The sequence below is a fragment of the Procambarus clarkii genome, chromosome 85, assembly GCF_040958095.1.
Source record: "Procambarus clarkii isolate CNS0578487 chromosome 85, FALCON_Pclarkii_2.0, whole genome shotgun sequence".
Classification (NCBI taxonomy): Eukaryota; Metazoa; Arthropoda; class Malacostraca; order Decapoda; family Cambaridae; genus Procambarus; species Procambarus clarkii.
Window position 1 is genome coordinate 22,409,855 of NC_091234.1, and position 12,956 is coordinate 22,422,810.

The 12,956-nt window shown below is 43.2% G+C and overlaps 2 protein-coding genes across 6 annotated transcripts in view; both read left to right on the forward strand.

Annotated features, from left to right (window-relative positions):
• LOC138358683 (uncharacterized) overlaps positions 1-12,956 on the forward strand; it is a 274,115-nt gene that overhangs the window by 89,931 nt on the left and 171,228 nt on the right. The gene's annotated exons all lie outside the window — the stretch shown is intronic.
• The window catches only part of LOC123746737 (SCY1-like protein 2), a 149,358-nt gene that overhangs the window by 9,894 nt on the left and 126,508 nt on the right, over positions 1-12,956 (forward strand). Inside the window, exons 1-2 of one of the 4 annotated variants that reach the window (XM_045728494.2) lie at positions 3,538-3,652; positions 9,988-10,151. In XM_045728494.2, coding sequence (XP_045584450.1) covers positions 9,989-10,151 — 163 coding nt within the window. In that variant the 5' untranslated portion in view covers positions 3,538-3,652; position 9,988. Of the gene's footprint in view, positions 1-3,537; positions 3,653-4,890; positions 4,914-8,150; positions 8,317-9,987; positions 10,152-12,956 lie in introns of those variants that run through there. The other 3 variants (XM_045728493.2, XM_045728495.2, XM_045728496.2) reach the window with 3 other exon arrangements.

Genomic DNA, 12,956 nt, shown 5'->3' on the forward strand with positions numbered 1-12,956 from the left:
AGGTGTGATTTTTCAATTTTGCTAGAAATTACCTACTTAAAATTATCTGTTAGATTAAGGACCTGCCCGAAACGCTATATACGTGCTAGTGGCTTTACAAGAATGTAAAAATATCAATGCTATGTTCTCTCATAAACTCAATGAACCTTCTTGTATATAAATAAATAAACAAATAAAAGGTTACGCCATCCAAGAGGTGGCACGGGCATGAATAGCCCGTAAGATAATTACTCACTTCTCGAAAGCTTATATGATCAGACCACACCTCATCGTTCTCCTAAGGTTGGAAGAATGTTAACTGTAATTAGGAAAAAGGTTTGAGCTTCATCATTAGTGCTAATGAGAGTTGTGCTACTCTCTTTAACCTAATGAGTTTGGAGCTAGTATATTATTGGCATAAGCTACTCCCTATATAACTCCCTCCCAGGGGATGAAAGGAAGAATCAGGTTCCTTGATCAAGGAACCTGATTGGTCGGTGAATTGTTCGCCCTGATTGCGTTGTCTAACCCTCAATGTTAACTTCCTCCTCTTCGCTGATGTCATCTAACTGGGGTCGTAGGGTGGGAGGTCGTACAGGGTCGTCCGTCGTCGTAGGTGGTGGTGGTGCAGCTGGTACCTGGGGTTGTAGGGTGGGAGATCGCACAGGATTGTCCGTTGTCGTAGGTGGTGGTGGTGGTGCAGCTGGTAACTGGGGGTCGTAGGGTGGGAGGTCGTACAGGATCGTCCGTTGTCGTAGGTGGCGGTGCTGTTGGTAACTATGGTCGAAAAGTGTACGGCGTCGTCGGCGGATGTGTCTCTGGAGGGATGTCTGGGGCAGCGTCACAGTGTGCTGGTATTAGGTAATCCATGGAGATGTTTTCCCGCTGTCCTCGGCGTTCAATGGTGAAGAACTTCGGTGTTCGAGAAGCCACTTTAACTGGTCCTTCGTAAAGTGACTGTAGAGGGCGTCGAACCGCGTCGTTTCTTACAAACACGTGTTCAGTTGTGTGGAGCTCATGAGGCACATATGTAGCACGGGTTGTCAGTTGGCGTGGTGGTGTAGGCCGAATGCTTATCATGGCGCCCGTAATTTCTAGACAAAAGTGGGGTCCGAGGGGGTTACGAGTGTCGTGGGGGTTAAGAATTCGCCCGGAAGCCGCAGGCTAGATCGGTATACCAAGTCTGCTGCCGAGAATCCACTGCATTCATTCGTGGCCGAACGAATGGCAAGCCAGACTAATGGAAGGTTGTTGATCCAATCATCAGGGCGTGCTTGAGCTCTTAGGGCGGCATTTAGTTGTCTATGAAAGCGTTCTACCATTCCGTTCGACTCAGGGTGGTATGCTGTGGTTCGGTTGTGTGGTGCCGAGGAATTCCATAAGTTCCTTCCATAGATATGATTCGAATTGTCGTCCTTGGTCGGTGATGATAACAGAGGGGCTGCCAAAATGGGCGACCCATCCAGAGAGGAAAGCCTGGACCACTGACTCAGCTGAGATGTTGATTAATGGGATTGTTTCCGGTCATCTGGAGACTCGATCGATGAAGGTGAGTAGATAAGAATATCCTCTTGCCGACGGTAATGGTCCAACGATGTCTATATGCCCCACCTCGAAACGGTAAGAAGGTAACGGGAACTGTTGTATTCACCTAGTTGTATTCACCTAGTTGTGCTCGCGGGGGTTCAGCTCTGCTCTTTCGGCCCGCCTCTCAACTGTCAATCAACTGTTTATACTACTATTATTTTTTTCTTTTTATCCCCTACACCCCACACCACACATACACACACACACACACCCCAGGAAGCAGCCCGTGACAGCTGACTAACTCCCAGGTACCTATTTACTGCTAGGTAACAGGGGCATAGGGTGAAAGAAACTCTGCCCATCGTTTCTCACCGGCGCCCGGGATCACAGGATCACGTGTCTAGCGTGCTGTCCGCTCGGCCGGCCGGCTCCTTGCCCTGTTGAAGAGGGCTCTTTGTTTGTCGATGTGTTTTCGCCCGCTGGCACTGGAGACATGAGAGATTCCATAGTCGAACATCGGCATTTATTCCTGGTCATACGACACGCTCTGTTAGTAGTCTTTGGGAAGCACGTACTTCTGGGTACCTGGTTGATACCTGGTTGATGGGGTTCTGGGAGTTCTTCTACTCCCCCAAGCCCGGCCCGAGGCCAGGCTTGACTTGTGAGAGTTTGGTCCACCAGGCTGTTGCTTGGAGCTGCCCGCAGGCCCACATAACCACCACAGCCCGGTTGGTCCGGCACTCCTTGAAGGAAACAATCTAGTTTCCTCTTGGGTGTGCTAGGGAGTGAAATGCTAAGGATATTTTCCAGCGAAACTGGGCAGGAATGTAGGGCCTATGAGCTCCCATCCGGGAGGTGTCACAGATTATATTACCGCCACCTTCCATGGGAATCTCGATGAACCGGAGAGCTGTGTCAGATGTTCGTAATCGCTGCAGATCAGGGTCTTCCCATTGGGCCTTGCTGATTACACAATAGTCCACCTGGGCCGGGTTTTGCACGACGTGGTTTATGGGGGGTCGAGACAGGGCATCGGCTATGACATTGTTAGTTCCTTTGACATGGCGGATATCCGAGGTAAATTGGGAGATAAGCCCAGGTACCTATTTACTGCTAGGTAACAAGTTCATTAAGGGTGAAAGAAACTTTGCCCATTTGTTTCCGCCTAGTCAGGGCCCCAGAATTACGAGTCCTGGGCGCTGTCCAAAGTGATATTACTGAGTGGACTCTCCACTCAAACTCTTGGAGTTGACTCTCAATGCAATACAATACAACAATACAATTTTATTTAGGTAAGGTACATACATACAATAAATTTTTACAAGGATTGGTTGACTCCACTCCATTGGTCTCCACTCCACTCAAGTCCACTCTAAGCTATTAGACCCCCTAGTGTGTGTGTGTGTGTGTGTGTGTGTGTAATTACCTAAGTGTAATTACCTAAGTGTAGTTACAGGATGAGAGCTACGCTCGTGGTGTCCCGTCTTCCCAGCACTCTTTGTCATATAACGCTTTGAAACTACTGACGGTCTTGGCCTCCACCACCTTCTCACTTAACTTGTTCCAACCGTCTACCACTCTATTTGCGAAGGTGAATTTTCTTATATTTCTTCGGCATCTGTGTTTAGCTAGTTTAAATCTATGACCTCTTGTTCTTGAAGTTCCAGGTCTCAGGAAGTCTTCCCTGTCGATTTTATCAATTCCTGTTACTATTTTGTACGTAGTGATCATATCACCTCTTTTTCTTCTGTCTTCTAGTTTTGGCATATTTAATGCTTCTAACCTCTCCTCGTAGCTCTTGCCCTTCAGTTCTGGGAGCCACTTAGTAGCATGTCTTTGCACCTTTTCCAGTTTGTTGATGTGTTTGTTGATGATGTGTTTGTTTGTTGATGTGTGTGTGTGTGTGTGTGTGTGTGTGTGTGTGTGTGTGTGTGTGTGTGTGTGTGTGTGTGTGTGTGTGTGTGTGTGTGTGTGTGTGTGTGTGTGTGTGTGTGTGTGTGTGTGTGTGTGTGTGTGTGTGTGTGTGTGTGTGTGTGTGTGTGTGTGCGTGTGTGCGTGTGCGTGTGCGTGTGTGTGTTGTGAGGTGGGAGTGTGGCAGATGACGTTACACGACCTCCACCCACAACAGCTGACGGCGCGCCAACAGGTGATTCATTCCCTGCTTGTCAATTAGATACTAATCCAACTGTAATTGGTACTCCAGAAAGATAATTTACTGGTTTACAGTGAATTGGTGTTGTAATTGGCGAGCAAATGGCGCCGTGATATAGTGAGATAGCAAGAGACGTAGATTGTTGAATCACCTAAAGTGGTTCATCATCAACGGGGCTTTTTCCCTGATAATTCCCTTCCCTTCGTCATCAATGGATTATTAAATAGATTAACAACAAGATAAGGAATGGAACAGGAACCATGCAGCATATGGATATAAGATATAGAGAAACATTGCAGATATTAAGTGTTGTACTTCACGCAGATTTTGTTCCATTAGGCTAGGCTGGTTGTATACATTTTTTTGTATTTATATATACAAGAGTTCTTACATTCTTGTATTTTGTATCATACAGGTCACTTCCCACCTATATTTACTGTTTGTATCTGCAGAATCGAGCTCTTAGCTCTTGGATCCTGCCTCTCTAACCAATTCATTTTTCCTCTATTATGTCTATTACATATATTTATCTTACACACACACACACATACATACACACATACATACATCCCTAGGAAGGTTATCTTGAGGTTACCTTGAGATGATTTCGAGGCTTAGGGTCCTCACGGCCCGGTCCTCGACCAGGCCTCCACCTCCAGGAAGCAGCCCGTGACAGCTGACTAACACCCAGATGCCTATTTACTGCTAGGTGAACGTGTGCATCAGGGTGAAAGAAACTGCCGATTTGTTTCTGCCTCCGCCGGGGATAGAACCCAGGCCCTTAGGACTACGACCCTCAGAGTGCTGACTACTCAGCCGCGAGGCCCCTGCTTCCTATGATGCTTCAACTATGAATTTTAAATACTTACTAACCCCAACCTAACCTTGAGATATAGACAATTTTGAGTTAGGAAAGAAGTCTTGGAGCTGTGTGTGAATTACAGCTGTATTATACTGTAACCCATGCTCGCTCTTTGCTCAAATTGTATACTGCTGCGTCAACTAAACTTTTCTTAATTATTTACTTGTATAAAGTAAGTTGTCAGAAGATTCTAGCATGGGTTGGGTTGTTAGGTTAAGTTAGGTTAGATTGGTTTAGATTACGCTAGGTTAGTTTGGGTTTCGACAGGTTGTGTTTGGTTAGGCTAAGCAAGGTAGGTTTTCGTAAGAAAATTAGTAGAAGTCATGAGGAGGATTCGAACCCTCACACTTAGTACTGCAAAGCACACGCCTTAGACCACTACACCATGACATGGTAATTGATACATCACGGTAATGTGATTTCATTGTGCAGGTTTTCATGTCTGTTTATCAGTGTTCATAGGTATAAATGTAACTTGCCTAGGCTAAGGCAAGAGAGAGGCTTGCTGAGTTTGATATGGAGTCATTCCATCTCAAATCACCAAAAGTCACCTATGGCTCCCACTCGACCCTCTTCAAATGCCACGAAATTTTGTAGTAAGATAGCCCTAGACCCCAAATGACACTTTGCAAAATATTAGAGCTCAGTCTGCTTTGGTTCTTAAATAACAAGTCCATATTCAATGGGCTCTTGTCCCGTTAATGCGTAAGTACTGTAAAAATGACTAACTTTTGACCCTTTGTTAAATCACTTCTATTGCATGTAGGAGTGTGAAATTTGACATACCAGGACAACTTTTGGTGTAGAATAACGTAGTGTAATCGAAAAAGCAGTATGGGTAGCCATTTAGCTATCCATCCATGCTAAAACCACAGCCAAATTTTGTCGCAAGAAATTTGGACCCCAATTTGGAGACCACTTACTCATCAGCAAAAGATCTAAATGCCATGATCTTTTTGCAACAATGTATAACAAGCACAATATTATGCAGTGATTCAATAGCATCTCTGTTGTATCCATATGTCCAGAGGTGGCCCACTTGAAAGTGGGCCAAAAAACTTTATGTGCAAAGCTAACCAACTTTCAAGGCAAAATATCTCGATATGCGTCATTCCCAGTTTAGTTTTGAATGACACCATTGGATAGAGCAGATTTTTCTGTACAAGAGTAACTTTTATTTAGGTTGGGATCTGAATTCCTAGTTCAGCCAGAGGACTCTGAAAATGACATACCTTGGTGTGATATAAAAAAAATGAAATTATTATTCTCGATCTTCTTTGTGCACTGATCATGACTTTTTTTCTTTCCATTCTTTCCGGGACACATTTGATTAAGAACTGACTTGCCCTGTATTTTCTTAGGAATTGCTAGTATTCCCTGTTCTTCTTTCAGCTTCCTAGCTTCGCAAACCATGTATTCTGAAACTTTGAATTGCTCCATTGTCTTTTTGATAGACCAGCTTTGTGGCATGATGGTTAGGATTTATACTTTTTCTTGGCGCTTTGCTACATGGAATTTTAGCTTCATTTCTTCAATGAGTTTATTGAAGTCTTGGCAATTTGTACACTGTTGGCTAGAGCTTGGTACCAACAGGTTTTGGCAATCAATGTTTCCAATTGTAGCAATCTGTTTGGCAATTATTTCCTGTGGTTGGCTAATCTTATGCTTTGTATAACCATGCTTATCCCTTGCACTAACTCGTTGATATTTAATAGGTGAGATGCCTAATACTGATAAACTTGTGTTTACACTTTCACAGATTTCCATATTATCAGCAGGGCCATCATATTCAGTCGAGCTGGACTCACTTACCTGCTTATTGTCGAATTCCTTTCTGCATGATGTGCACAACTTTTGGCCAGGCTTAATACTGACTTTCAGCATACTGTATCTGACATTTTCTCTGCAGTAGCTACTGTGATTAGTCGCAAATCTTTTCGCTTTTCATGGCATTTTTTCTCGAAGGGATTGCAGCAAGTTTTTTGCAAAAATTCAAATTTTGTCAACAACAAAGCTTCATGATGAAGGTATACTTGAGATTCTCCATCCAAGTTCAGTTCACTTTGCTTTGCTATCAGTTTTTGATCTTTTGCACTATACTGTTTTATTCAAATTCAAATTTTTATTTAGGTAAAGTACATACATACATGGTGTGATACAAACATTGATGGATTTATAAATAGAGCTAGTACATACAATGCCTAAAGCCACTATGACGCAAAGCGTTTCGGGCAGGAAAAACACTAAAGACTAAAACTTAATACTAATTGAGATTAAAGTATAAATTGTGTTGAGAACATATAAAAATGAAAAAGGGGGAACATGGCAGAAAAATAGCAAAAATACAATTTTGTCGACAAACAGCATTGTTTAAAAATAGCAAACATGGGTTGACATTTTAGGGGTAAGGTAGGGGTAAGTTTAGAAACTTCAAGCCTTTGTTGGGATTGTAAGTTGTCAAGTGACATTCAGAGGAGCCACGCTCATGACTAGCAATAACACATGACAATAAACCAATGGAATCCTGATTCATGATGTATCTGTAATCGAATTCAAATCAAATTATTTAACTAACTGAATACAGTAATTTCAAGTGAGACCTGTAATACATTAATATTAATATTGCTTTTTATTTATTTGTGTATTTATTGCAAGTAAATACACAAATAAGTAAACAGCAATGTTTGACCTGTTGACACGATACTACAAACATGTAAAGATAAATATAGAACAGGAACCTAAAATAGCACTGATTGTTTAATAATAATTCTGAATCCTACCCAAAAATGTCCTACCCAATGAAGCTTAAAATTTGTCCAATCAGTTTGGATATCAATTTGCTAGCAGTCATGATCAGTGCACAAAGAAGATGGAGAATCATAATTTGATTTTTTCGATATCACACCAAGGTATGTAATTTTCAGAGTCCTCTGGCTGAACTAGGAATTCAGATCCCAACCTAAATAAAAGTTACTCTTGTACAGAAAAATCTGCTCTATCCAATGGTGTCATTCAAAATCAAATTGGGAATGATGCATATTGAGATATTTTGTCTTGAAAGTTGGCAGGTTTTGCACAAATTTTTTTTTTGGCCAACTTTCTGGACCACCTCTGGACACATAGATACAACAGAGTTGCTATTGCATCACTGCATAATATTGTGCTTGTTATACATCATTGCAAAAGATCATGGCATTTAGACCTTTTGCTGATGAGTAAGTGGTCTCCAAATTGGGGTCCAAATTTCTTACGACAAAATTTTGCAGTGATTTTAGCATGGATTGGTAGATGAATGGCTACCCAAACTACTGTTTTGATTACACTGCTGTATTCCGCATGAAAAGTTGTCCTGGTATGCCAAATTTCACACCTCTCTGGGCACTAGATGTGATTTGATAAAGGGTCAAAGTTGGCCCTTTTTATGATATATACGCATTAACGGGATGAAAGCCCACTGAACATGGACCTATTATTTAAGAACCAAAGCAGATTGAGCTCTAATATTTTGCACAATTTCATTTGGGGTCTAGGGCTACTTTATTACAAAATTTCATTAGATTTAGAAGGGGTCGAGTGGGAGGCCTTTGGGGAATTCACATGGAATGACCCTATAACAATAACACCACCTAGTTAGTGGAACTCAAAAAATGCAGTGATAAAGAGATGCAAGCACCTGTCTGACGCACAATGAAGAAAAGTAGTAGTAAGGAGAGTCCACAAAGTGGATATGCAGCTGGTGTCTTGTAGGATTGCTGATTACCACCTGGAGGGCAAAATTTCACATAAATAATAATAAGTATGTTATATTGTTGTATTTTATTATATACAGTATCATATAAATACAGTGTCCAATGCCAATATTTTGAATGTCCTCCAATTTTTTTTCTGTGAGGAGCCCCATCGGCTCCCTGGAACTATTGGACTAATATTAGTTATATTAGTCTGGGGCTTCAGTCATATGGAGTTGTCATGCCTTCTGGGAACCATTACCCAGAACATGGTTCCCTCAGAGAGGCGAAGGGAGCAATGGCCTATGAAAACTCCACTGTTTAGGAGTTCAGTATATTTATGTCTGTCATCGACCGGGCTTGGGCATCCAGAAAGGTAGGTGCCCCAAAACAGACCCCAACTGATAGAAAATTGCAACCTGAGACCGAAACAGAGGCTAAAAGCTCCCACCAAGAAAAACAAGGAAACAAGCAAACTGTCATCAGCCCGACATGCCCCCCCCTGGGCGGGGGAGGGGGGGAGGCCCTGTTCCACCCGAGCCGGCCCTCTGTCTTCAGTTTGTCGACTGAAGCCAACTGGTGTGGTCGTTTACTCTGGACTCGATTACCTGACAAGATTTTCACTTGTGCGGTGGTGCCTGCTGTGTGTTGGTGTGGTGACCAGGAGTTCCATTACCCAGCGCTGCATGCGCTTAGGGTTCTCTTCCCTCAGGGCCCTGTAAGTACATCCCTTAGGTTTCAGAGTTACCTTCCCTAGGACTTTCTGGTTCTCACTCCCATAGGGGTAGCGGTCGCTTGTCTTCTGCTTCGCCTTTGGGGTCAGCTCAGCTTAGGTTTGGTGCTTTCATTTGGCGAAACAGGACTGTGCGGATCTGCGGTTCATTCTGGACTTGTCTAGCCAGCCTGTGGTCTATCCTCATACCCATGACGTTAGGAAGTTTGCTGCATTGGCTGCCGTGTTTGGCAACATGTTTTGGGATGATATTCGGGCGTGGGGATTTTGGAGGTCAAACAGGGTCCTGGCTGCCCTATATTTGGTTAACGTTCCTGGGCCTGGGCGTTCTTATGGTGCTTTGGGTCACAGGTTGCAGCCAGTTGTCTCGACTTCTCGTTTAGGATGTGTGGTGGCTGCCTCCCGGGTAAGTCTCTCTTTTCCTTATCTTTGGTTATGTAGCTCCAGGAAGCCAAAGCGGCTCCCCACAGAAAACCAGTATTGAATGTAATGAAACGCCCTTTTTTGGGTAAGCCCCGGAAGCTCCCTGGCAACCCTCCCTCCTTCCGGTCGGCTAGTTTCACATGGTTGATACTTAGCCACTGAACTTGAGTGAGTGAGTTGACAGTGTGGGGAGTGCAGGGGATCCAGGGCTCACCCTCCCCCCCAAGGGGGGAGGGGGTGTTTCCTTGGAATTGGAGGGAGGTCTGCTTGTCTGTTCGATTTTCAGTTGCAATTTTCTTACCATATGGGGTCTGTTTTGTTAAGCCTACCTTTCTGCGTGCCTAACCCTGGTCTATGGTAGATAAAGAAAACCCCCAAACCACAGTGAGGTTTCAGGGCCATTGCTCCCTGCACCTCTCTGAGGGGGCCACGTTCTGGTTCGTGGTCCCCAGTAGGTTGAACTCTATAGACTAATGTCCCAGTCTAATGATTCGCATATTAGCCCGATAGCTCCAGGAAGCCTCCGGGGCTCACCCAAAAAATGCCGTTTCATTACATTCAAAGCTTTATTTTTTTATTTTAGGATGGAGTTGATGCTTAGTAAACTAAGATCCAGTGTAAGCAGCGCTGCCACAAGTGCTGTGTCTAATGCTGTTCAAATTGCTTCACAAGTGTCAAACTACCTACCTGGCAACCCAGTAACAAGGGAATTTGAAGCAACTGCGCACATAGCATCAGCTGGACCTGGTGAGTGTATTGAGGCACAGCAATTTAACGATCTTAATTTTACAAAACATAATTTTTTATCTCCTTGAATATTTCCATCACTTCGGACCCAAAATATCAAACTGATTAATTCATCTGACTAAAGAACTTTGTTCCATTGTTCTAAATTTTATTTTCATTTTTTGTGGTATAATCACTTGCTCAAAATTACACTTACAGTTAAGTGAACAAATCCACAGGGGCCGTGATGAGGATTCAAACCTATTGTACGTCCGAGAGGATCACCTCAGAGAGGATCCCAGCGCATCTGGGATCTTCTCGGACGTAAGTCCGAACCCTCATCACGACCCTTGTGGATTTGTTCATTTGATGCATCATGCTATTGTGATTTCTGTGTGTTACAGTTAAGTATTTTGTATTTGGCTGGCTGCTATCCACCTCTTTATGGGAAGGGATCCTTCAGTGGTTCCTCTAGCTTAAGTCTGGCATCATCAATGAGCAGAGTATAGATGGGGAGCAACTGGAAGCCCACCAGAAGAGAGCATTTCATTACATTCACCACAACACCTTCCAGTCTGGCATTTCTTGAAAGACAATGAATTAGCTAAACAAAACATGTGGACTAGGCTTGCCCCATGAGAAAAGAATGGTTGAAAAGAGAGGGACTGGGAAACTTTAGGAATGGTCTAGAAAAATGGTAACTAAAGGTTAACTCGGGTAAGTGTAAAGTAATGAAGTTGGGCAAAGGAAGCAGGAGGCTGAACACAAGATACCACCTGGGAGGTGATATCCTTCAAGAGTCAAGTAGAGAGAGAGAGAGATCTGGGGGGGTTGATATCATACCAAACCTGTCCTCAGAAGTCCACATCAAAAGGATATCAGCAGCTACGTATGCTAGATTGACCGACATAAGAACTGCCTTTGGAAACTTGTGTAAGGAATTATTCAGAACCTTGTATATCACATACAGAGGGTATACCACATCCAGACCAATCCTGGTGTATGTAGCTCCAGCCTGGAGTCCATATCTAGTTAACCACTTAACTGCGCCAACCGAGTATTCTCGGTCAGCGGGAAACTGCGCCAACTGAGAAAACTCTTTTTTGATTTTTCGGTACCAATTCTAAATGTGTACGAGGTTGGTTGTGTATGAAATGGACTCTTAGGACCTCCAGTGAGAAGCAGCCATCTTGGAAAAAAATCCCAGAATGCCCTAGGGCTGCTGGCTGGGTTAGTACAGAGTGAGCAACCATGGGTGGCGCACACGCCTCTTGACTCCCAAACACCTGTCTGACGCAGTGTTGAAAGATCGCGCGCTGTCTGTGAAATTCAAACCTTATTGTTTGAAGAACATAAGGGTCATAATATTGGTAAAGGTAGGTGCAATAAGGACCTAACACAAAGGTCGGATGCACGTGATACAGCACCTATGAGGATGATACAGCGAGTGTATCCACTTGTATCTCTGAGCATCACCCTTGCCCACCCATGCTATCTCCAATTTATATCGATGATTCATAGATGAATCGTTTTCTGCGTTCAGTGATGATGCATCTGATACAAGTAGCATAGATGAACAGTGCAGGTATCAAGTGTTAGCAGCTTCCATGGTGGTGTTTTCCATAGATATTTTCAAGAATAGCTAAATCTCTTCCAGACTGACGGACACTCTTTGAGGCTAGCTGAATCTCTTTCTGACTGATGGACACTCTTTGAGGCTAGCTGAATCTCTTCCTGTGTGGGACCTTACAAAGTGATCTTTTCAAGACTACCTTACAAATTGATCTTTTCCTATAATCTTTTCAATACTACCTTATGCTTTACAAGCTTGGCTACATACCACCTATAAGTACTAAAGCCAAGGGTGTACGTGAGGGCATCATTTGCAAGCACACAGAACGAAGAAACATGAAGTGAAAATTGATCTGTACCTGGTGCAACGAGAGCCAAGTCGCGCTGTGCACCATGGACTACTTCATTGATTATTACTCACTTCCGAAGTACTGAGTAATTACCTAAGTGTAATTACCTAAGTGTAGTTACAGGATGAGAGCTACGCTCGTGGTGTCCCGTCTTCCCAGCACTCTTTGTCATATAACGCTTTGAAACTACTGACGGTCTTGGCCTCCACCACCTTCTCACTTAACTTGTTCCAACCGTCTACCACTCTATTTGCGAAGGTGAATTTTCTTATATTTCTTCGGCATCTGTGTTTAGCTAGTTTAAATCTATGACCTCTTGTTCTTGAAGTGCCAGGTCTCAGGAAATCTTCCCTGTCGATTTTATCAATTCCTGTTACTATTTTGTATGTAGTGATCATATCACCTCTTTTTCTTCTGTCTTCTAGTTTTGGCATGTTTAATGCTTCCAACCTCTCCTCGTAGCTCTTGCCCTTCAGTTCTGGGAGCCACTTCGTAGCATGTCTTTGCACCTTTTCCAGTTTGTTGATGTGCTTCTTAAGATATGGGCACCACACAACAACTGCATATTCTAGCTTTGGCCTAACAAAAGTCATGAACAATTTCTTTAGTATATCGCCATCCATGTATTTAAATGCAATTCTGAAGTTAGAAAGCATCGCATAGGCTCCTTGCACAATATTCTTTATGTGGTCCTCAGGTGATAGTTTTCTATCTAGAACCACCCCTAGATCTCTTTCTTTATCAGAATTCTTTAAAGATTTCTCACATAATATATAGGTTGTATGGGGTCTATGTTCTCCTATTCCACATTCCATAACATGACATTTATTAACATTAAATTCCATTTGCCAGGTGGTGCTCCATATACTTATTTTGTCCAGGTCTTCTTGAAGGGCATGACAAT